The sequence below is a fragment of the Apostichopus japonicus genome, chromosome 2 (genome assembly GCF_037975245.1).
Source record: "Apostichopus japonicus isolate 1M-3 chromosome 2, ASM3797524v1, whole genome shotgun sequence".
NCBI lineage: Eukaryota > Metazoa > Echinodermata > Holothuroidea > Aspidochirotida > Stichopodidae > Apostichopus > Apostichopus japonicus.
The window spans coordinates 5,053,455-5,078,490 of NC_092562.1; the positions used below are offsets into that span (position 1 = coordinate 5,053,455).

At 38.8% G+C, this 25,036-nt stretch overlaps 1 protein-coding gene across 2 annotated transcripts; it reads left to right on the top strand.

The window, feature by feature from the left end:
* Positions 1-1,038: 1,038 nt before the first annotated feature.
* On the top strand, positions 1,039-20,400 carry LOC139975470 (spliceosome-associated protein CWC27 homolog). 2 transcript variants are annotated; one of them, XM_071983473.1, is made up of 11 exons: positions 1,039-1,245; positions 2,974-3,183; positions 4,907-5,050; positions 9,843-9,941; positions 10,400-10,497; positions 10,804-10,947; positions 11,633-11,767; positions 13,377-13,471; positions 14,245-14,330; positions 17,883-18,019; positions 18,474-20,400. In XM_071983473.1, the coding sequence occupies exons 1-11, from the start codon at positions 1,204-1,206 to the stop codon at positions 18,625-18,627; spliced, it is 1,344 nt and encodes a 447-aa protein (XP_071839574.1). In that variant the 5' UTR covers positions 1,039-1,203; the 3' UTR covers positions 18,628-20,400. The 2 variants fall into 2 exon arrangements, with proteins under 2 accessions (XP_071839574.1, XP_071839577.1); XM_071983476.1 differs by lacking the exons at positions 1,039-1,245; positions 2,974-3,183 and adding an exon at positions 3,541-3,557.
* Positions 20,401-25,036: the final 4,636 nt, after the last annotated feature.

Below are 25,036 nucleotides of genomic sequence, written 5' to 3' on the forward strand. Positions count from 1 at the left end.
GGAGAGCGTTCCAAAGTCTAGGGCCAGTGACGCTGAAAGAGCGGCCTGCGAAACAATTGCGGCGTGTGAAAGGAACCTTGAGAAGAATGCCCTTTGACGAGCGTGTTGAATGACCAGGTGTCTTAATTTCCAGCAACTCGGACAGATAAGCTGGTGCTGAATTATGTATACACTTATAAACGAGGAGGAGGATCTTGTACTCAGCGCGGACATTAACGGGGAGGATGTGCAGCTCCTTCAATGCTGCGGAGGCACTATCATATTTTGATCTGCCGAGAATAATTTTAGCAGTGTAATTTTGGATCCTTTGTAGGGGATGAAGTGTGGAGGCCGGGAGGTTGATAAAAAGACCATTGCAATAGTCCATATGAGAGAAAATCGTGGCATTTGCAATTTTGAGACATGTCGACTTGTCCAAATATTTCCGGATCTTCTTCAGATTAAACATGGCGAGGGCTGATGCACGAGCTTTCATGGAAATATGATGTTTGAGATTGAGGGTTTCATCCAAGTAAACACCTAGTAGCTTCACACTATGGGTACGACGGACAGGAGTGTCCCCAATGGATAAAACGTCTGTATTGCACTTTGGTAGTTGGTGATTGCTTCCGAAAACGATAAACTCCGATTTTTCATCATTCATCTTAAGACGGTTAAATTGCATCCAGAGTTTCACATTTTCTAGAGTTGATGAAAGACCCCTGATTGACTCAAATTCTGAAGAAACATCTCCGGGTTTAAAACTAGAGTAGATACTGTGGTCATCGGCGTAGCCAATGAGGAATTGTTCATCACTGATACATGTGTTCATTGTGCTAGTATAGCAGGTGAAATAAGAAAATAAATTGTTCTCCTCCCACCCTCCCCCTCCCCTTCCTTTGCCCTTATCCCAGCTGCATTCGCTGTTTTCCTTTACTTTGCATAGTTGTTGCTGTTTTTCTGAGGCAAACTGCACTATCTAGCCGAAAGAATGGTCAACCGCTTCTGCTAAACATTTTTCATCAAATAAATCGTCTGCTGCAGCTTTTTGTACGCGTATCCTAGCCTCCCGAATCCACACAGAAAATAGAACTGGGTATAATGTTGTTAACGCACTCTGTATGCGTACCTGATGTTATGATTTCGCAAAACATCTTAAGTTTTATAAGTTAGAGCAGGTATCAGTTCAATATCTCAGACAGAAACAACATAACATAATCAGAGATGAGTAACATTTACATACAAGAACCACCTACGCAAGGCAAAGTAAGTTCTAACAGTTTAAGTGCTTTGGAAGCCTAGGCTATATCAGTAAACCTAACATATGCTGTTGTAACGTTAGGCCTAACTTAGCCTAGTCAACGCATATAGCCTAGGCTAATCGTGTAGCCCGTATTGTGAGACCTGCAATGTGAATAGTTACAGTAAACTGCAGGAGTGATATACAATTCTAAAATGCAGTCGAGGAGGGTGCGATGGGGGGGGGGGGAGGGGGGCTGTAAGACGTCGCAAAAATTTGGATTTACCTGTGTTTTTAGATTGATAAAATGTCCTGACCGAAGACCAGGTAAGACCATACCACTACTAGCCTAGGCCTAGTGGTACTAGTAGTAGTAGCATGGACAGTTCGGACACCTAAGCCTTAAAACACCCCAAAACTATATCTTCTGGTATAAATCACCTGAAAATATACTTGATATGGTGGGAGAACTGTGTTATATTGCGATACACGGCCAAACTTTCTTTCCTGCAAACTGTTTCCACATTGTATTACAAGAAGATTCTTTGTGATTGTGGAACTGGTATTTCTTTGCTAGAATATTGCGAAGTTCGGACACCCTGCCCCACAGTGTGGCGCTGGTGATAAAATTGGTGGCGCAACTGCTCTTTCAGTTATTATAACAGACTTCATTGATCTCCATCATTTTATTGACAAATATGTAAGTACTGACTTGCACACGGGTCATTTTGGAGAGAAAATAACTGTAGCTTCGTACTTTTTGGTTAAATTTGGCTCTTCCTGTAGGTTGTCATGGTGAAATCGTGTATTTCTTAGGGGTGTCCAAACTTCGCAGTGTTCCGAACTTTGCAATACTGACTATACTAGTTGTAGTATACTGGCTAGGCCGGGCAACTGTTTAAAACAGAGACTTGACAGCCTGGATCCATTACAAATCAAATCAGGAGCAAATGTCTTTTCCTTGGCGTCATCTGAGCAAAATTCTGGAGAACTGTCATTGCCAATGATGGCCCAGTTCCATATTATAGCACAACATATACATTACATACTAACATATAAGTCAGCATTGACGGTAAGTCAATAAACCAACGTTTCACTTTTAAATTTATGTCAAAGTTTAACACATTGAAGACTCACCCAAAACCGCCATCTGAAAAAGTTAACTTTTTGTTGCTTGCAAGTGACGTTTTGTTCGTGTCGCTACAAAATGCAAACATGATGAAATGTGATACCTTGTTATCATTAGCTGGACCTGAGATGTCCATCGCTGTATCGTTTAAATACACTGTGCTGTGGGTATTGACAGCAGCTGTATGTACTGACTGTACACTTGTGTCTAATTACCGACGGTTGCAAGCTGGTGTGTATTTTCTGGGATAGATGGTGGTGTCTTACACTTCTGTTACACCTCATTCGAAACTAGGTCAAATTACCAGCATTAGACGTTCCTTTTTGCGCGAGTCTTCACACCCTTTAAGAAATTAAGCAAAGAAATCACGATGTCAGCGAAAAGTAGTCATTTCATCGGGAATTGAATATATTCCTGATGCAAAACCTTCCAAACAAACTGTTTCCCTTAATATATGTAAATACCAAAATCATTACTAGTTCAAGCAATCTAACCACAGATTGATTCATTTTTTGTTTTTGTTAATCTATGTTAACATCTTCAATTAAGTACTGTACAGTAGGCTAGTTGCAGATGATACAGCACTGACTTAGTTTTACCTGGCTATTCTCTTTCCCGACTTCAGGTCCTTCTGCACACCAGTGTAGGTGACATCGACATCGAACTGTGGTCCAAGGAAGCTCCTAAGGCTTGCCGAAACTTCATTCAGCTGTGCCTGGAAGGTTACTACAATGGAACCGTCTTCCATCGCATCATCAGGGGTTTCATAGTGCAAGGAGGAGATCCAACTGGGACCGGTGAAGGAGGAGAATCCATTTACGGTAACACTTTCAAGGTAATATAACACCATAGACGGTAACACTTTCAAGGTAATCTAACACCATATACGGTAACACTTTCATGGTAATCTAACACCATATAGGGTAACACTTTCAAGATAGTCTAACACCATATACGGTAACACTTTGAAGGTAATCTAACACCATATATGGTAGCACTTTGAAGGTAATCTAACACCTTATACGGTAACACTTTGAAGATAGTCTAACACCATATACGGTAACATTTTCATGGTAATCTAACACCATATATGGTAGCACTTTCAAGGTAATCTAACACCATATATGGTAACACTTTCAAGGTAATCTAACACCATATACGGTAACACTTTGAAGATAGTCTAACACCATATACGGTAACACTTTCAAGGTAATCTAACACCATATACGTTAACACTTTCAAGGTAATCTAACACCATATACGGTAACACTCTCAAGGTAATCTAACACAAAAGCACATCGGAAGAAATGGTAGATTACATACATTCTAGATGACAGCAAAGCATATTAATCTCACACTAGATTCCAAAACAAATGAAACGTCTTTCTGGTATGGTCTCCTATGAACTATGGTGTGTACATACATTAATCTCACACTAGATTCCAAAACAAATTACACCTCTTTCTCTTAAGGTTTACCATGAACTATGTTGTGTACATACATTAATCTCGCACTATAATCCCAAACAAATGAAACCTCTTTCTGTTAAGGTCTGCCATGAACTATAATATACATCTATCTCACACTACTGTAGATCCCAAAACAAATGAAACCTCTTTCTGTTAAGGTCTGCCATGAACTATAATATACATCTATCTCACATTACTGTAGATCCCAAAGCAAATGAAACCTCTTTCTGTTAAGGTCTGCCATGAACTATAATATACATCTGTAATATACATCTATCTCACATTACTGTAGATCCCAAAACAAATGAAACCTCTTTCTGTTAAGGTCTTCCATGAACTATAATATACATCTATCTCACACTACTGTAGATCCCAAAGCAAATGAAACCTCTTTCTGTTAAGATCTACCATGAACTATGGTGTGTACATACATCTATCTCACACTATATTCCAAAAACAAACGAAACCGCTTTCTGTTAAGATCTACCATTAAGTATGGTGTGTACATACATTAATCTCGCATTATAATCCGAAACAAATGAAACCTCTTTCTGTTAAGGTCTGCCATGAACTATAATATACATCTATCTCACATTACTGTAGATCCCAAAGCAAATGAAACCTCTTTCTGTTAAGATCTACCATGAACTATGTTGTGTACAGTAGTGCTTGATCCTTTGAAAAGAAGTAAATTTGCATGGATAGCACTCAGAAATGTTACATGTGGATTGACTTTTGCCAGGAGATCATTGCCCAAGTTTTCTGGCAAACTCTGACATGATATACGTTTGGAAAATACATTAAAAGTGTATAAGTGTTTGTTTGTGTGTAGTTCGTTAACTATATACTCCTTTAGTTTTGATATGTTTTGCCTCCATTGTTGAGTTTGCCTCATTTGTCAAAGAAGTTTACAAATTTTGGTCTCATCAAAAGACCTGAGATCTACCGAGTCATATCTTTGGACAATTTCCTGCTTCTGCATTTAATACACTGATTTTTATCTACTTTCAAATCTATACTAAAAGAAGTTAATCATGAATTCTCTTTCAAATTTTATTCAAAAAGGTTTTCAATAAAATTTCTCTGTAGGATGAGTTTCATAGTCGTCTCAAGTTTGTCAGACGTGGATTGGTGGCGATGGCAAATGCAGGACCAAATGATAACGGCAGTCAGTTCTTCTTCACGCTGGACAAATGCGACCATCTCAACGGAAAACACACCATTTTTGGAAAGGTGAAGTATAAATACAATGTTACAGTATTAAAGTTACACCATGAGACAACACATATACAGTATCACATCATACGGTGTTGCAGTTAGTCATTACATCAGTAGCAATGTGATATGTTAGGACATAAATAGCTATACAACAGTCATGTGTTATGTTAAATATAACATTATAGTGAATTATTTACTCCATGACACCATGAGACCACATATATCACATCATACAAGCAGTTGCAGTTAGTCATTACTCCATTAGCAATGAGATATGTTAGAACTCTGATAGGAACACAACTAGTCATGTGTCATGTTATACAATGTTATAGTGAGTTATAACTCCAGTAACACCATGAGACCACATATATCACATCATACAATGTTGCAGTTAGTCATTACTCCATGAGCAATGAGATATGTTAGAACATCAATAGCAATAAAACTAGTCATGTGTTATGTTAAATATAATAATATATAATATATTATATTATAGTAAAATATAATATTATAGCAATGAGATATGTTAGAACTACGATAGGAACACAACTAGTCATGTGTCATGTTTTACAATGTTATAGTGAGTTATAACTCCAGTAACACCATGAGACCACAAATATCACATCATACAATGTTGCAGTTCGTCACTACTCCATTAGCAATGAGATATGTTAGAACATCAATAGCAATAAAACTAGTCATGTGTTATGTTAAATATAATAATATATAATATATTATATTATAGTAAAATATAATATTATAGCAATGAGATATGTTAGAACTCCGATAGAAACACAACTAGTCATGTGTCATGTTATACAATGTTATAGTGAGTTATAACTCCAGTAACACCATGAGACCACATATATCACATCATACAATGTTGCAGTTAGTCATTACTCCATGAGCAATGAGATATGTTAGAACATCAATAGCAATAAAACTAGTCATGTGTTATGTTAAATATAATAATATATAATATATTATATTATAGTAAAATATAATATTATAGCAATGAGATATGTTAGAACTACGATAGGAACACAACTAGTCATGTGTCATGTTTTACAATGTTATAGTGAGTTATAACTCCAGTAACACCATGAGACCACAAATATCACATCATACAATGTTGCAGTTCGTCACTACTCCATTAGCAATGAGATATGTTAGAACATCAATAGCAATAAAACTAGTCATGTGTTATGTTAAATATAATAATATATAATATATTATATTATAGTAAAATATAATATTATAGCAATGAGATATGTTAGAACTCCGATAGAAACACAACTAGTCATGTGTCATGTTTTACAATGTTATAGTGAGTTATAACTCCAGCAACACCATGAGACACCACATACATCACATCATACAATGTTGCAGTTAGTCATTACTCCATTAGCAATGAGATATGTTAGGACTCCGATAGAAACACAACCAGTCATGTGTCATGTTATACAATGTTATAGTGAGTTATAACTCCAGCAACACCATGAGACACCACATACATCACATCATACAATGTTGCAGTTAGTCATTACTCCATTAGCAATGAGATATGTTAGGACTCCGATAGGAACACAACCAGTCATGTGTCATGTTATACAATGTTATAGTGAGTTATAACTCCAGCAACACCATGAGACACCACATACATCACATCATACAGTGTTGCAGTTAGTCATTACTCCATTAGCAATGAGATATGTTAGAACTCCGATAGGAACACAACTAGTCATGTGTAATGTTTTACAATGTTATAGTGAGTTATAACTCCAGTAACACCATGAGACACCACATACATCACATCATACAGTGTTGCAGTTAGTCATTACTCCATTAGCAATGAGATATGTTAGAACTCCGATAGGAACACAACTAGTCATGTGTCATGTTATACAATGTTATAGTGAGTTATAACTCCATTAACACCATGAGACACCACATACATCACATCATACAGTGTTGCAGTTAGTCATTACTCCATTAGCAATGAGATATGTTAGAACTCCGATAGGAACACAACTATTCATGTGTCATGTTATACAATGTTATAGTGAGTTATAACTCCAGTAACACCATGAGACACCACATACATCACATCATACAGTGTTGCAGTTAGTCATTACTCCATTAGCAATGAGATATGTTAGAACTCCGATAGGAACACAACTAGTCATGTGTCATGTTATACAATGTTATAGTGAGTTATAACTCCAGTAACATCATGAGACACCACATACATCACATCATACAGTGTTGCAGTTAGTCATTACTCCATTAGCAATGAGATATGTTAGAACTCCGATAGGAACACAACCAGTCATGTGTCATGCTATACAATGTTATAGTGAGTTATAACTCCAGTAACACCATGAGACACCACATACATCACATCATACAGTGTTGCAGTTAGTCATTACTCCATTAGCAATGAGATATGTTAGAACTCCGATAGGAACACAACCAGTCATGTGTCATGCTATACAATGTTATAGTGAGTTATAACCACAGTAACACCATGAGACACCACATACATCACATCATACAGTGTTGCAGTTAGTCATTACTCCATTAGCAATGAGATATGTTAGAACTCCGATAGGAACACAACTAGTCATGTGTCATGCTATACAATGTTATAGTGAGTTATAACTACAGTAACACCATGAGACACCACATACATCACATCATACAGTGTTGCAGTTAGTCATTACTCCATTAGCAATGAGATATGTTAGAACTCAGATAGGAACACAACCAGTCATGTGTCATGCTATACAATGTTATAGTGAGTTATAACTACAGTAACACCATGAGACACCACATACATCACATCATACAGTGTTGCAGTTAGTCATTACTCCATTAGCAATGAGATATGTTAGAACTCAGATAGGAACACAACCAGTCATGTGTCATGCTATACAATGTTATAGTGAGTTATAACTACAGTAACACCATGAGACACCACATACATCACATCATACAGTGTTGCAGTTAGTCATTACTCCATTAGCAATGAGATATGTTAGAACTCCGATAGGAACACAACTAGTCATGTGTCATGCTATACAATGTTATAGTGAGTTATAACTACAGTAACACCATGAGACACCACATACATCACATCATACAGTGTTGCAGTTAGTCATTACTCCATTAGCAATGAGATATGTTAGAACTCCGATAGGAACACAACTAGTCATGTGTCATGCTATACAATGTTATAGTGAGTTATAACTACAGTAACACCATGAGACACCACATACATCACATCATAAAGTGTTGCAGTTAGTCATTACTCCATTAGCAATGAGATATGTTAGAACTCCGATAGGAACACAACTAGTCATGTGTCATGTTTTACAATGTTATAGTGAGTTATAACTCCAGTAACACCATGAGACACCACATACATCACATCATACAGTGTTGCAGTTAGTCATTACTCCATTAGCAATGAGATATGTTAGAACTCCGATAGGAACACAACTAGTCATGTGTCATGTGTCATGTTATACAATGTTGTAGTGAGTTATAACTCCAGTAACACCATGAGACACCACATACATCACATCATACAGTGTTGCAGTTAGTCATTACTCCATTAGCAATGAGATATGTTAGAACTCTGATAGGAACACAACTAGTCATGTGTCATGTTATACAATGTTGTAGTGAGTTATAACTCCAGTAACACCATGAGACACCACATACATCACATCATACAGTGTTGCAGTTAGTCATTACTCCATTAGCAATGAGATATGTTAGAACTCCGATAGGAACACAACTAGTCATGTGTCATGTTATACAATGTTATAGTGAGTTATAACTCCAGTAACACCATGAGACCACATACATCACATCATACAATGTTGCAGTTAGTCATTACTCCATTAGCAATGAGATATGTTAGAACTCCGATAGGAACACAACTAGTCATGTGTCATGTTATACAATGTTATAGTGAGTTATAACTCCATTAACACCATGAGACACCACATACATCACATCATACAGTGTTGCAGTTAGTCATTACTCCATTAGCAATGAGATATGTTAGAACTCCGATAGGAACACAACTAGTCATGTGTCATGTTTTACAATGTTATAGTGAGTTATAACTCCATTAACACCATGAGACACCACATACATCACATCATACAGTGTTGCAGTTAGTCATTACTCCATTAGCAATGAGATATGTTAGAACTCCGATAGGAACACAACTATTCATGTGTCATGTTATACAATGTTATAGTGAGTTATAACTCCAGTAACACCATGAGACACCACATACATCACATCATACAATGTTGCAGTTAGTCATTACTCCATTAGCAATGAGATATGTTAGAACTCCGATAGGAACACAACTAGTCATGTGTCATGTTATACAATGTTATAGTGAGTTATAACTCCAGTAACACCATGAGAAACCACATACATCACATCATACAATGTTGCAATTAGTCATTACTCCATTAGCAATGAGATATGTTAGGACTCCGATAGGAACACAACTAGTCATGTGTCATGTTATACAATGTTATAGTGAGTTATAACTCCAGTAACACCATGAGACCATTCAGAATTGAGCATTGTTAAAAGCCCAAAGAACAATTAAAGTTTCCAAAATGTCCTGTAACTCACACGACCTCGCAATTTTTTGTTTATTGTAGTGTCATACCTAATTACACTTACTGTCTTTTTTAATAATGTTTGATCATTTTTATCTATAATTAAATTCTACCTCACCGTTAAAATGGATGAAATCATTTCTTTTTGTCTTCAGGTCACCGGTCAGACAATTTACAACGTCCTCAAATTTACTGACATTGAGGTGGATGGAGATGATCGGCCCGTCTATCCGCCAAAAATCAAATCCACAGAGGTAAAAGTTTGAGCTTTAAACCTTAGAAATTGTTGTGATTAATGTAATTGTGACAGCATTGTGGGGAATGACTAGCGAGGCATGTGTCTTACTTTAATCATTGGACATAAGAATTATTGAAATACTTCAAAAACCACAAGAATTCCACCCAAAGACATGTACACGAGATGTTATTTCATAAAATCTGTGCTATGTAATCAATTGTGATCTTTATTTAAGTACGTAAGATGTCACTTTTACAGTGTACTTGTTTTTGCTTTTGTTTAATTGTTAGCATGTATTACATGAGGTTGGTTTGTATCTGTAATGATGTTCAACTGTTACAGTAAATTAGGTTCCATTATTTAACCATTTTCTTTCATCTTGTCAAAAATCCTTGGATTTTTAATTTATAAATTTAAAAAAAAAAAATGCTCTCTGTCTCACTGACGCTTGAATTTCTCTTTTATTTCTCTAAGGTGCTTTCAAATCCATTCAATGACATAATCCCTAGGATAACAAAGGCGAAAGAAGCAATCGCTGAAAAGAAAGGGAAAAGCAAGTCGAAGGCAACAAAGTAAGTTTTATTTACAGAACAGTAAACTTTGATGTTTACTACAAAACATTAAAGGCAAAGATTAATATATTTTGGTACTATTTTTTCAAATATTTTGGGAAGGGTATTTTTTGAAGCATTTTACTCTTATAAATAAATCAAAGCAAAGCTGTTGTGTGAGTAACTTTCATATTGGTTTTGAGAATAAATCCATTAAAATCAGTAGACCATTTATCTAAGAAATCTAAAGATTTGGAGACTAATTGTAGAAAAATTGTCTTGCATTTGCAATCGACATCCACAAACGATTTTTTGTGGCTTTTCTAGAAATTTCAGCCTTCTCTCATTTGGTGAAGAGGCGGAGGAGGAAGAAGCAGATGCTGAAACAGCCGCAGCTGACCTCAGGTCAAAGAGTAAGAGTGCACATGACCTGTCACATGACCCTACCTTGCTACCAGATGTTGCAGAGGAGTAAGTTATTCCAATTTGGTTTACTTCTTTTATGATCAAAAAGAATTGGTGCAATGAAAGTTATATTTTATTAAAAGTGGAAAATAAAATTGTATCCTTAAAAACAATTTCATTAAAACATACATATGGTTTTCAAAATCAAAACAGTTGTTTTTTGCTAAAATTTTGTACCAAAAAGTACAAACACTGTTACAACTTCATGTTAGTATTTTTCAAATGCATATTGCAATGCAAGCATTGGATTCCAAGAAACAGGACTGGCATTTGACCTTGATAATCCATTTGTTTAATTGAAGAAAAGACCCCACCCCACCCCACCCCACCCCACCTACCTTACACCCCCCTCTCCCAACCCCCCCCCCCCTGATTCATAAGGTGTAGTTAGCTGCTTAGAAGCCTAAGTTTATAGATGATCTTCTGCTCTGATATATAAATTCAATTTAGGTTGGTGTAACTTGAGGCTTATGAATGGAAAAAAAAAGCAATTGAGCCTTTCAAGAATTTAACCATCTGTTGTGACATTCACGAACTAAATCTTTACAATAAATTTTGTAAATTTCAACTGCATTTGCGTGGCAGGAGAACCTTTATTGTAGATATTTATTTGATTGCTTAATTGATGAAAACATCAAAATTATTGACAGACTTTGTTTCATGATGATCACTGGGTTCTTCCTTTTCAAAGCCTCGATGAAAAACCATCGGATTTAAAAGATGATCCTCAGGAGAAAAAGTCTGACGAGGATTTAAAGAAGATCATTTCTGGAAAATTAAAGAAAGAGAAAGATGATGGAGATACAGATGACAAAAGTATTAGAATGTAAGTATTCAATTGATAAAATTAGTAACCTTTTCCATATTTTATCCATTTGTTATGTCAAGCACTTATAGTGTCGTGAACCCTCATGAATATTTAACATATGCAGATGTATGTAAATACTCTGTTTAACTTATCCCTTAAATGATTTCCAGGAAAATCAACTTATATGTAGTGTGATTGGCTGCTGCTGTCATGTGACTTCAACCTTAACTTATGATTGGAGGAAATTATCTTGTCTTTTGCCTCGTCTATGACAGTTTTGTGAGCCACTTCAGTCTCACTGTATACCTCTACTGTGTAAGATCTCCGTGTGTGAAGGCACGTAAAATATACTAGAAATACCACTAATTATATATGTTTCAACATATTTAATCTGATCAATCCGGCGAAATAAATACTACGAATCATTATATCTCTCTGTTGGACTGGTTATTCACGTTATTCGTGTCGTCCCTGCCACGCGACCATCGAAATCTGCCAAGTACCGTACTGGGAGGGACGCGACACCATTGAATGCATCCTCGCAGACAAATGAAGTTGTTTCAAATTTTTGCTGCAGGCTTTCTACCTCCATGAAGGGCAAAGTTTTAGCATTTACATTTGGTTTATATCAATTTGATGGTTCATGGCATTAGTTCTTATCTCAAACACTGAAATTGCATAGTTTCTGTTTAAATCAAAAATGCTACACATGTGTTGCAATTTGTTAACTTTTGTGTAGAATTTTGGTAGGTTCTAATAGATTAAGTTTTCCCTGATATTAACACCACACACAAGAAAAATAGATTTTTAAAATTATCTTGTTAAATGAAGTTGACTAGACACAAATCTTACTGTATCTGCATCTGAGGATAAAACCAAGACCTGGATTGAGAATTTTGATTGATGTATTGCGATGAAAGTGTATTAGGAGTGATCAGGGGTAAAGAAATGATCACAAGTCTAGAATCCAGCCCCCCCCCCCTGCCAAAAAAGAAGAAATATTATTGCTGGTGCGTTTCTTTTTCCACTGGCAAAAACGAAACTACTTACATTTTTGCCAGTAAATAGCCTGAATTTTCAAGGCCTAGATCATTGCTGCTGAGGTGAACAAGTCTTTTGCTATTTTTTAAAATAAGTCATCAGTTTGTACCTGGAAGCATGTCAATTTGATTTCAAAACACATTTTTCGTTTATGTCTCTGTAAAAATTCAGTGAACTGGATGCTACACAAGACCGTGTTCCAACTTTTCCGCTTTGAATAGTGACAGAACGCACATAATTTTGCATAACATCTGTCTAGAGATATTAACAGACACTGAAACATGAGCTGCTGTCTTAACAGTTTTGTAGGCTAATGGTTCTCAGTCTTTGAAGTATAGATTAGCTTAAGAAGATCACCTTCCATGATGTTTATCCTATCAATCACAGTGAGTGTATTAAATTGCAGAAGAAGCAAGAAAAATATTTTTCTCCACCAGATCAGCATTTGCATAAAAAAAGAAGCATTTGTCGAAGAAGATGAAAGCTCATGGAAACCAAGCCATATTCCCTAGTTACATGACAGTTGTGATAAATTTTTTGATAATGAAATAATTGTTTTTATCTTTTATTGTCTTACCTTCATCAGTAAGGAGTTAAAGAAAGAATCTGACCAACTTATAAAGGAACTGAAAGGGGGAAAGAGAAAGGAAACAGACGACAGTAAAGAAGAAAAACCAGAGAGTAAGTCTGTGGTTGCTATGGTTACAAGAATAGTTGATCCTACCACTTTGATATTGGGGTAGGTGTTTGGTTAGGATAACATCTCATCTAGCGACAGTTAGTTTCAGCAGATGTCACTGTTCAGAGGGCAAAGCTTTATGTGTGGGGGAGGGGGTGTGAGGGGGGTGGGGCTTTGGGTGTGGAACCCCACTAACCTTCCCTCACCAGAATTAGTAATTCATAAATTTCTGTCTGAATCAAAGGGGAATATTAAAATCCTCTAGAGAGTCATCGCTGTTCCACTTTTTTCTAAAAAATAAAATTCAGTTGGTACTTCTTGTTTTGGGAGCTCATTTGAAATCCTGTATATTGGGTGAAATGAAAAGAAAAATATGGCCTCAATTTTGTTGACAATTGTCAAGTTCCTCTTAGCAAATTCAGGACAAGGATAAACCTCACTAGGAAGCTACATCCATAAATAATTGAAATCCCATCCATGCAGCTTTCTGGTTTGTATTGAATAGGGTTGTGTTCCTTAATGACATAGTATACGAGATACTGTTGCTACTGGCTAATGCCCATCACCACCACCCCATCCCCACCCATCCCCACCCTACCCAGCAGATAAGTGGTTAATATAGGGATGACTACCATCTCATAGTTTAAAGCTTTACTTTTGATTTTTGTGGGGGGGGGGGGGTGGAGAGGCAGTCTTGTGTTATGACTTTTAAGGGAAGGATAACATAACCGGGAACATAAATCAGTTTGATTTAATACTTGTTTTACTTTTATAGAAATTGATATTTCTGACTTCAAGGAAGAGAAGAAAAAATTCCAAAAGAGGAAGAAACTTTCCAAAGGCAACAGCAGAGAAGAGCAGGTAGTTTCTTGTTATATTTCTTTTCTTTTGCCAAACATGATTTTCAGCTCAGTTTCCAACGGAGCGTAAAGTCTCAATACCTGTTTGCTTATGAATTTCGGAAAACAAACGTCCGTAGCAGATTCAATGTGCACTCTGACCAGGTGGGTTTAATGAAGAAAAGCTGTGGCAATCGAAAGAAGGAAGTTTATTTTCTGTTGCCCTTATGGCGCGATCGATTTACCGAAAATCACTGCGACCGGCCATATTAGCATGTTCATTACACAAATGTAACCTATATATAAACTCCTATAAGTACACTTTTTTACCCAATTTCCAGAGGAAATGTCTGAAAACACCTATTTATCCCTTGCAATGAAAGGAAATGACACAGTTTCGCCAGCTACATTGGTAAGAAAGATACTATCCAAGAGATTGGACCTAATACAGGCTAGTCACAAAAGTGAGGGTATTAAAGTCCTAGGCCTAACGGTCGTAAACAAAACGGAGAGATTTGATTGGCGCATGATCTGTTGGGCTGGGCTTGCAAGTAAGTTGCATGTAAGTTGTCCAAGTCGTTGTCCTTGGCAGACCTTAGCCCCAATTTTTATTTTTAAAATATTCCCATTCCAAAGGAATGGTATGAAAGTTACTGTAAAGCTTCCATGACCTGTAAGAGGACGGACTTTAATAAGATCAACAGCAGTATCCAGCATCAGGTTATTACAGATCTGTTACACTCAGGCAACATGGAATGGTATGAAAGTTACTGTAAGGCTTCCATGACCTATAAGAGGACAGAGTTTAATAAGAGTATTTAAAACAGTATCCAGCATCAGGTTATTACAGATCTGTTAGACTCGGGCAACATGGAATGGTATGAAAGTTACTGAAAAGCTTCTATGACCTGTAAGAGGACTGAGTTTAATAAGATCAACAGCAATATCCAGCATCAGGTTATTACAGATCTGTTGCACTCAGTCAACATGGAAATGGAAATCTTTTATGGTGTTTGGAACATCATAGATTTGTAGAAGTTACCATGCAAGTTACTCAATTGACCTACATCATTGCTGATGTTCTAGTTGTTAATTGTTAACTGTCCAACAAAATCTGAGTTAATAAAATCTGTTTCATACAGAGCGAGAAAAAGACAAACAAAAGCTACAAAGGTTTGTTTTGTTTGCTGGATTTTAATTCTTCAAGGCTGACACTCCTTAACACATTGAAATCACTATTTTAAGTACAATGAATATGTTAGTTGTTCCTGACAAAAATGCACCCCTCACAACCTCTCCTACATTTGTATAAGTGTCTTAAAATTTATATTTTCTTTTCAAACATATTAAAAGAGTTATTGATACAAGTTTTATTTTTTTTGGCAAAATGTTTTAATTAATTCTTGGTAAAATTATACTTTTCATTGTCGCTTCAGGCTTTGATAATTGTCCAGGCATACGGGAAGAAGTTTGTTGTTTTGGTGCTGTCAGAGAGAGGGATGGGGTGGGTAGGGGGGGGGGGGTGGGTGGGTCTGATTGAGATTATAATTAGATGGAATCTCTGTGTTTAGATAGACCCTTCTCAGTGTTAACCAGACACCATAGATTTTATGATCCCTATCGAATCATTTCATCAGTATTTCTCACTCTTGTTATTCCATATATATATGCTACCGTCTTTACCATAGTCAAGCTGCCAAACCTATCAGTTCTGAAACCACCTGGTGGTACCTTTGATTCATGGCATAAAGCACAAGCCTGTGATGCGTTACCATGGTTAATTTAATCTCATCTATGTGGGACCCTGAAGGAAGTTGGGGTCACCCTATCTCCAATCAAGCTCCCTTTTCCTTCTCATACAAATGGTTAAATGAATTCCAGACGAAATTAATCACATCCTCTTCTGTTTTGAATAAATGTAGCAGTCTTTCTACTTTTGTTTCCCAGCCCAGTCTGTTGACTGATGACAAGTTAAAAGACACAAAGAAGGAATCTCTTTGTTTTTTCTATACTGCTGCTCTTTGTCTCTTAATAATTAGGTAGTTATAAATAAAAAATATGCAAACATTCATACATATGTCACCATAGCTTGACTAAAGTAAAGTACAGTAAACGTTCATTTCAAATAATGAGGAATGGGTAAAAAATAAGGGTAAATTAAAGTAAATTTAATCTCTGCAGGTTATTAACATGTATATAGAAATTTTTCTTGGTGGCAAAATGTTGAGTGACAACATTGAGTTATTAACAGTTTCACACTACTTGCACTTGGTAAAAAATCTAGATAATTGATAACTAGATGAGCCAATGACAATGTTGTTAGGAATCTTCTGTCAGTAAAACAAAAGTCCAAAACTTGATCAATTGCCATCTTAGTTTAATGAATACATGGCAAGTTTGTAAAAAATTGACAATGAAACTCAAAAAGTTGCTTTCATTGAAACCCTTTTAGTCATCTCAATCTAAATTTGTTAATCTTAACATTCTCATTTCTTGTTCTGGACTTGAGATTGCAGATTTTCCAGATAAATATTTGTACCAATTTTTTTTTTATCATCTCCACCCCTTATTTATAAAAGAAGTGTGTTTCCTAAATTTATCTGTCACCTTGAGAAGTAATTTTTGCATTCAACTACTATTTGAAAACCTGCACTGTGGAAGAGGCAGTTAGGCTACACTAGCTATTATTATGTTTATTCTGTGGTTATTTTTCCCCCTGTTTTTCTGGTTTTCTACTTTCTTAATAGTAAAATCTTGTTCCAGCAAGATGAGAATTTTCAGTATATCTTGTTTCTTATTTCAAAATCTGATGTGATATTCTGTCACTATGGCGACCACCAATCACAGTTTCAGATTTCCTGTGGGTCATGACGTTCAAAAGGAAGGACAGAATTACAAGAGTTGTAAATAAGTTTATGTTCTCCCTTCAAGGTTGCCTAGCAAGAGACCTTTGGAAAATAAATACAACCAAATTCATCTTTCATCATGAGATTGCAGGAGGCTGCAAGAAAGCTAATAAAACATGAAGTGGTAATTTGGGGAATGATAGATTTTATTATCATGTACCACTGATGGGGTGTTAATTGGAGAGTTGTTCCATCTAAAATGTCAAAATACCTAGTAATGTATTATCAATCTTTTGTTCTCCGAAGAGTTACAGCTTTGAAGTCATTCACTTGCTAGATTTGACCACACTTATACCAGGCAGATATATATATATATATATATATATATATACATACATATATATATATATATTACTCATAATAGCTGAAAGCCTGTGGCAGGCATATTAAATCTTAAGTGACCTTTGATCTTTTAAGAGGGTTTTTCACTTCCACTAATGACTGTTATCTGTTGTCAACTATCAGAAGGGTAGTACCTTTGCAATGGTCAATGTGATGTTTTTCTTATACTTGACTTTAAGACACATTTTCTTCAGTTGCTCAATCAATCAGGTGATTCCATATATCAACTTATAAGGCAAGGAATCCCCAAGCCTGCTGGCTTTTTGGCTTCTAGAAAAGGTATCCCATGGGGTGAAATATTGGTTGTTTTTTCCATCCTCGTACAGACTCTGGCTATGCTGGCCAAATTCCAAAACCGACTCGTACAAGCTGGCAGTAAACACGGAGAGGAGGAGGAGGAGAAGGTCGAAGAGGTGAAAGATCCTAAGGATGAGGATGATGAAGATGTCAAAGGAGATGACTGGTTAGTCTCCCCCACCCCCCCATTCCCTCTTCCTACCCTCTCTGCTTCACCCATGGCTTCCCGACTCCATGCCACTTAATATAAGCCCACTTGAATAATTGACGCATTGAATGATTTGACGCATTGGTGTTAATAATATTGGTCTGTAGTAGCTCACCTGCTTGGTATAAATACAAACAGTTTGGGATGTAATTATGTAGTGGTGGTTCAAGTAGGCAGGGGTGGTTTTGGCAAAGCGCTACCCTGTGCACTATTTCAGCTCATTAGTTTGATATTCGGGGAACATTTCTTGGGTCCCTAGAGCTCTCCAGGCTATCAATGATAAGGATCAGACAGTGACCTAGCTAGCATAGAGTGCAGCCATTTATCAAGTTATATAAATGGTTGGACAAATTTACCAAAGTAAATATTTGAAACTAATTTAATTATGTTGTCTTTTTCTTTTACCTAATAGGCTTGCTCACAAGCTGCATTTCGATACCCGAAGCAGCCTCGTGAAGGATGCAAACATTATTGATGCCGATACCTATGACATCATCGACCCAAGAAATCCAATAAACAAAAGGAAAAGAGAATCAAGTAAACAAAAGGGGAAGAACAATAGGTGATGTCGACTAAGAAGAACAATTGACACCAACCAAGATTAATAACAATAGCCGGCCAAGAGAATATGCGGGTCATCAGACAAGAATAGTAGGTGCTTTTTGCTGAGAATGATCGCTGATGTCATAAGGAAAGGTGAAATTGAATTATGAGAATAGATGATGTCAGCTAAGAACAGTAAGTCATTTCACTCAGCAGTCTGTGATGTTACTCAAGAACAGTTACTCATGTAACTCAACAGTCTGTGATGTTACTCAAGAACAGTTACTCATGTCACTCAACAGTCTGTGATGTTACTCAAGAACAGTTACTCATGTCACTCAACAGTCTGTGATGTTACTCAAGAACAGTTACTCATGTCACTCAACAGTCTGGTGATGTCACCCAAGAACAATAAGTCATGTCACTCAACAGTCTGTGATGTTACTCAAGAACAGTTACTCATGTCACTCAACAGTCTGTGATGTCACCCAAGAACACTAACTCATGTCACTCAACAGTCTGTGATGTTACTCAAGAACACTAACTCATGTCACTCAACAGTCTGTGATGTTACTCAAGAACAGTTACTCATGTCACTCAACAGTCTGTGATGTTACTCAAGAACAGTTACTCATGTCACTCAACAGTCTGTGATGTCACCCAAGAACAGTAAGTCATGTCATTCAACAGTCTGGATGTTACTCAAGAACACTAACTCATGTTACTCAACAGTCTGTGATGTTACTCAAGAACACTAACTCATGTCACTCAACAGTCTGTGATGTTACTCAAGAACAGTTACTCATGTCACTCAACAGTCTGTGATGTCACCCAAGAACAATAAATCATGTCACTCAACAGTCTGTGATGTCACCCACAAAAGTAGCTCTTGTCACTCAACAGACTGTGATGTCACCCAAGAACAGTAATTCATGTCACTCAACAGTCTGTGATGTTACTCAAGAACACTAACTCATGTCACTCAACAGTCTGTGATGTTACTCAAGAACACTAACTCATGTCACTCAGCAGTCTGTGATGTTACTCAAGAACAGTTACTCATGTCACTCAACAGTCTGTGATGTTACTCAAGAACAGTAAGTCATGTCACTCAACAGTTTGTGATGTTACTCAAGAACACTAACTCATGTCACTCAACAGTCTGTGATGTTACTCAAGAACAGTTACTCATGTCACTCAACAGTCTTTGATGTTACTCAAGAACAGTTACTCATGTCACTCAACAGTTTGTGATGTTACTCAAGAACACTAACTCATGTCACTCAACAGTCTGTGATGTTACTCAAGAACACTAACTCATGTCACTCAACAGTCTGTGATGTTACTCAAGAACAGTTACTCATGTCACTCAACAGTTTGTGATGTTACTCAAGAACACTAACTCATGTCACTCAACAGTCTGTGATGTCACCCAAGAACACTAACTCATGTCACTCAACAGTCTGTGATGTTACTCAAGAACAGTTACTCATGTCACTCAGCAGTCTGTGATGTCACCCAAGGTTAAAGAGCAATGCTAGGTGAACATGGTATCATTCAAGAAGAACAGATTATGTCATCACAGAATAGGTGATGTCATCCAAGAACAGGTGATGTCGGCCAAGAAGAAAATGCAAAGTCGGCTGAGAATATGAAGGTGATGTCACTCAATGGGTAATTTTTAAGTATGTAGGATGAAGACCCGAAACGTAAATTTTTTTTACCGTTTTTTTTTTTCAATTCTCATGATAATGTAGCTGGTCAACTTCATTTTAACAACTGAAGTTTAAATCAAATATTCCCGATATTCTTATTATTTGTGTTTAGTGAATCCCTGATTCATACTAATTTCAAACTAACTGCCTAGCCTGGCTAAACTTCACAGCATGACGTGGGGCGGTGTAATTGGACCAGATGTTTTGTCGGACCGGCTATAATAGCGGATCGACGTGGGAATTACGCGATTATGGCTTTTAAAATGCTCGTACGAAACCAATGTTTACTCTTTATCGCTTGTTTTCCCTCTTAGCTGTCAAATTGAGAAACCTGTTGGATTTCAGTGGGTTTGCTCAAGTGTGTGGTTGATGAGTAAGAAATGTCCGTATTTCCTGTTGCAGCCATCGACATATTTAAGACCCACCCATGCCAGCCGAAGGAGTGGTATCCTAGTTGACCCCTGAGAACATCAAAGATCCCTCATTTGGTGGACATAGCTAACAACCTATGAACTTAGTGTAACAAAAGTTTGCCATTGGCCGCTACCAAACAACTGGAAAGACATTTTGGTAGTGCCAAGTAAATTGATAACTTTTTTGGACATTTCTGATAAAAAGTACTCTGAGGGTCTTTGACACCAGCAGGATCTCCATGGCAATAGAGTCAAATGAAAAATGAGAAATTACATTAAGAATTCATTCTCTAATTCCTTCTCTCTGTGGTTTTTTTCCCATTAATTATGGACAATTGGACCCAAATTAGTTTAAATAGTGATAATTGAATGGTGACAAAAGTCTGTCTTTGTGGGACTAAATTAGGACTGTGCAAACATGAATTGGGGTGTGTTTCCTGCTAATATAAGCGGCACGTTTTTTATTGATTATTCGTGATTATTAAAACATTTTATAAACAGGAAGTGCTGACAGCAGGTGAACCACCTCAGAAGACAAGCTTGGTGAGAAGGTTTTAAGTAAATTGTTGCCTCTGAGATGGTGAGGATGAATTGACAATTATTTCAGCTTTCACCAACTTCTTATTCTTAAAATATGTACATCCACAGTTCTGAACAGAAACGGCAGATTTGTTACTGTTTAATGAGGAGTTCCCCGGTGGTGGGAAGGGATGGGGTGGGGTACAACTTGAGTGTAAGTCGTCTTCTAACAGTTGGACCATAAAAGACATGAAGAATTAATTAGTCTATGGACATTTTTGGTTTTACCTTTTCAGTCTATGCAATACATAAAGTTACACAAACTAACACGAAAAAATTACTTACAAAAGGACTGAAAATAATGAATGGATGTTTTCAACAGGAAGTAATGTTCGTTAGTTAATGACGTCCGATATTGGACGAAATACGATGCAGAGGTTGTTATAGTTGTTGTGTTTTTCCGTCCGTGTATTTTCGTTTGGCATATTACAGGCCAGCGGGGGCATCGTATCTGAGCACTTGGAAAACGATATCACCGACTTTCTTTTTCAATTCTCCATTTTTATTAAGTATATTATGAAAACGGATATACATTGTTCTTCATCCCATATTTTCTCGGCCCCTATTCTACCCCTGGGCTGTATCCCTTCACCACCCCTCCCCTCCCACTCCCCCCCCCCTTCTTCCAACTCGTCGGTAAGGCATGCAGGTAAATTGTGTAATACTGAACCATGCCTTTCAAATGAACAGGCTTAATCTAACTCATGTAGTTGCATTTTAACTTATATAATATTTATGTAGCCTTTCCACATATCCTCACACACACCCCTCCCATCATACTGGTTACATGCATCCTTGTCCCCATCCCACCCCTCCTATATGAACCTATCTGCCCTCTCCCCACAATTAATGCCAAGACCTACAACAGCTGTGCTTCAAAATAGAGTGAATATGGACGTTTTCAGGAATTGCCTCCCAAGACAAAACCTGCATGTGCGTCGAAAACGAAATAGATTTACGGTATCGAATCAGCCCCAGCCCCCTTACAACAGAACAGTGCTTATTACCAGTACAAAGTTCAAGAAAATTATTACATGGTACTACAAAACCATCGTTATCCTTGTTCGTCAAATCAATAGTATCAAATTTCGAATAGATGTTCGAGTATTGCTCTTTTGTATTCTCGGCCTTATGTCCCCGAGAGACCAAGAACACGGAAAGAGGTGATTGTCGAGGTTAATAACCAGTGTGATATGTTGAGGTATAAAACTGTACTTACGTGGAGCACTGGATATCACTGAAGGACCGCGTGTACATTTGGTGAGGAACGTAAACCTATACGTGGAAACAGCAGGAACTTAGCCAGCTGTGTAGTAGGGTTGTGGGGGGGGGGGGTAACAGCAGGAACTCAGCCAGCTGTATTATAGGGGTGGGGGTAACAGCAGGAACTCAGCCAACTGTGTAGTAGGTATTGGGTGGGGGTAACAGCAGGAACTCAGCCAGCTGTGTAATGGGGGGGGGGGGGGAGATAACAGCAGGAACTCAGCCAGCTGTGTATTAGGGTTGTGGGGGATGGGGGTAACAGCAGGAACTCAGCCAGCTGTGTAATAGTGGGGTGGGGGCTACAGCAGGAACTCAGCCAGCTGTGTATTAGGGTTGTGGGTTGTGGGGGTAACAGCAGGAACTCAGCCAGCTGTGTATTAGGGTTTTGGGGAGTGGGGGTAACAGCAGGAACTCAGCCAGCTGTGTAATAGGGTTGTGGGGGTGGGTTGGGGGTAACATCAGGAACTCAGCCAGCTGTGTATTAGGGTTGTGAGGGGATGGGGGTAACAGCAGGAACTCAGCCAGCTGTGTAATAGGGTTGTGGAGGGGGTGGGGATAACAGCAGGAACTTAGCCAGCTGTGTAATAGGGTTGTGGGGGTGGGGGTAACAGCAGGAACTCAGCCAGCGCTGTATTAGGGTTGTGGGGGGGGGGGGTGGGGGTAACAGCAGGAACTCAGTCAAAGGTGTATTAGGGTTATGGGGGTTGGGGTAACAGCAGGAACTCAGCCAGCTGTGTATTAGGGTTGTGGGGGATAGGGGTAACAGCAGGAACCCAGCCAGCTGTGTAATAGTGGGGTGGGGGTAACAGCAGGAACTCAGCCAGCTGTTTAATATTGGGGTGGGGGTTACAGCAGGAACTCAGCCAGCTGTGTATTAGGGTTGTGGAGGATGGGGGTAACAGCAAGAACTCAGCCAGCTGTGTAATAGGGTTGTGGGGGGTGGGGATAACAGCAGCAGGAACTTAGCCAGCTGTGTAATAGGGTTGTGGGGGTGGGGGTAACAGCAGGAACTCAGTCAAAGGTGTATTAGGGTTATGGGGGTTGGGGTAACAGCAGGAACTCAGCCAGCTGTGTAATAGGGTTGTGGGGGGTGGGGATAACAGCAGGAACTTAGCCAGCTGTGTAATAGGGTTGTGGGGGTGGGGGGTAACAGCAGGAACTCAGCCAGCGCTGTATTAGGGTTGTGGGGGGTGGGGGTAACAGCAGGAACTCAGCCAGCTGTGTAATGGGGGGGGGGGGGTAACAGCAGGAACTCAGTTAAAGGTGTATTAGGGTTATGGGGGTTGGGGGGTAACAGCAGGAACACAGCCAGCTGTGTATTAGGGTTGTGGGGGATGGGGGTAACAGCAGGAACCCAGCCAGCAGTGTAATAGGGTTGTGGGGGGTTGGGGGGTAACAGCAGGAACTCAGCCAGCTGTGTATTAGGGTTGTGGGGGGTGGGGGTAACAGCAGGAACCCAACCAGCAGTGTAATAGGGTTTTGGGGGGATGGGGTAACAGCAGGAACCCAGCCAGCAGTGTAATAGGGTTGTGGGGGTGGGGGGTAACATCAGGAACTCAGCCAGCTGTGTATTAGGGTTGTGGGGGGCGGTGGGGGTAACAGCAGGAACTCAGCCAGCTGTGTAATGAGGGTTGGGGTGGGGTTAACAGCAGGAACTCAGCCAGCTGTGTATTAGGGTTGTGGGGATGGGGGTAACAGCAGGAACTCAGCCAGCTGTGTATTAGGGTTGTGGGGGGTAACAGCAGGAACCCAGCCAGCAGTGTAATAGGGTTGTGGGGGGTAACAGCAGGAACTCAGCCAGCTGTGTAATAGTGGGGTGGGGGTTACAGCAGGAACTCAGCCAGCTGTGTATTAGGGTTGTGGGGGGGGGGGGGTAACAGCAGGAACTCAGCCAGCTGTGTATTAGGGTCTTGGGGTGGGGGGTAACAGCAGGAACTGAGCCAGCTGTGTTATAGGGTTGTGGGGGGGGGGTTGGGGGTAACAGCAGGAACTCAGCCAGCTGTGTATTAGGGTTGTGGGGGGTGTGTATAACAGCAGGAACTCAGCCAGCTGTGTATTAGGGTTGTGGGGGGGGGGGGGTAACAGCAGAAACCCAGCCAGCTGTGTAATAGGGTTGTGGGGTGGGGGAGGGTAACAGCAGGAACTCAGCCAGCTGTGTATTTGGGTTTTGGGGAGTAACAGCAGCCTGAGGAACTCAGCCAGCTGTGTATTAGGGTTGTGGGGGGGGGGGGGGTAACAGCAGGAACTCAGGCAGCCGTGTAGTAGGTATTGGGTGGGGGTAACAGCAGGAACTGAGCCAGCTGTGTCGAAGGGATGGGTGTGGATAACAGCAGGAACTCAACCAGCTGTGTGGTGGGGGGGGGGAGGGTTGACACCATTTAATGTCTTACTAAGGAAACGTTTATTTACGATTAATTTTTACCTGTAAACTTCAAAGTGTAACCTGCGTAGTATGTTAATTT

What these genes read in the sequence shown, in the direction of transcription:
- LOC139975470 (XM_071983473.1), top strand. Translation starts at nt 1,204, where the DNA reads ATGAGTAACATTTACATACAAGAACCACCTACGCAAGGCAAA. An exon ending in AACCACCTACGCAAGGCAAA is followed by an intron (nt 1,246 to 2,973) that starts GTAAGTTCTAAC and finishes TCCCGACTTCAG; the next exon opens with GTCCTTCTGCACACCAGTGT. An exon ending in TTTACGGTAACACTTTCAAG is followed by an intron (nt 3,184 to 4,906) that starts GTAATATAACAC and finishes ATTTCTCTGTAG; the next exon opens with GATGAGTTTCATAGTCGTCT.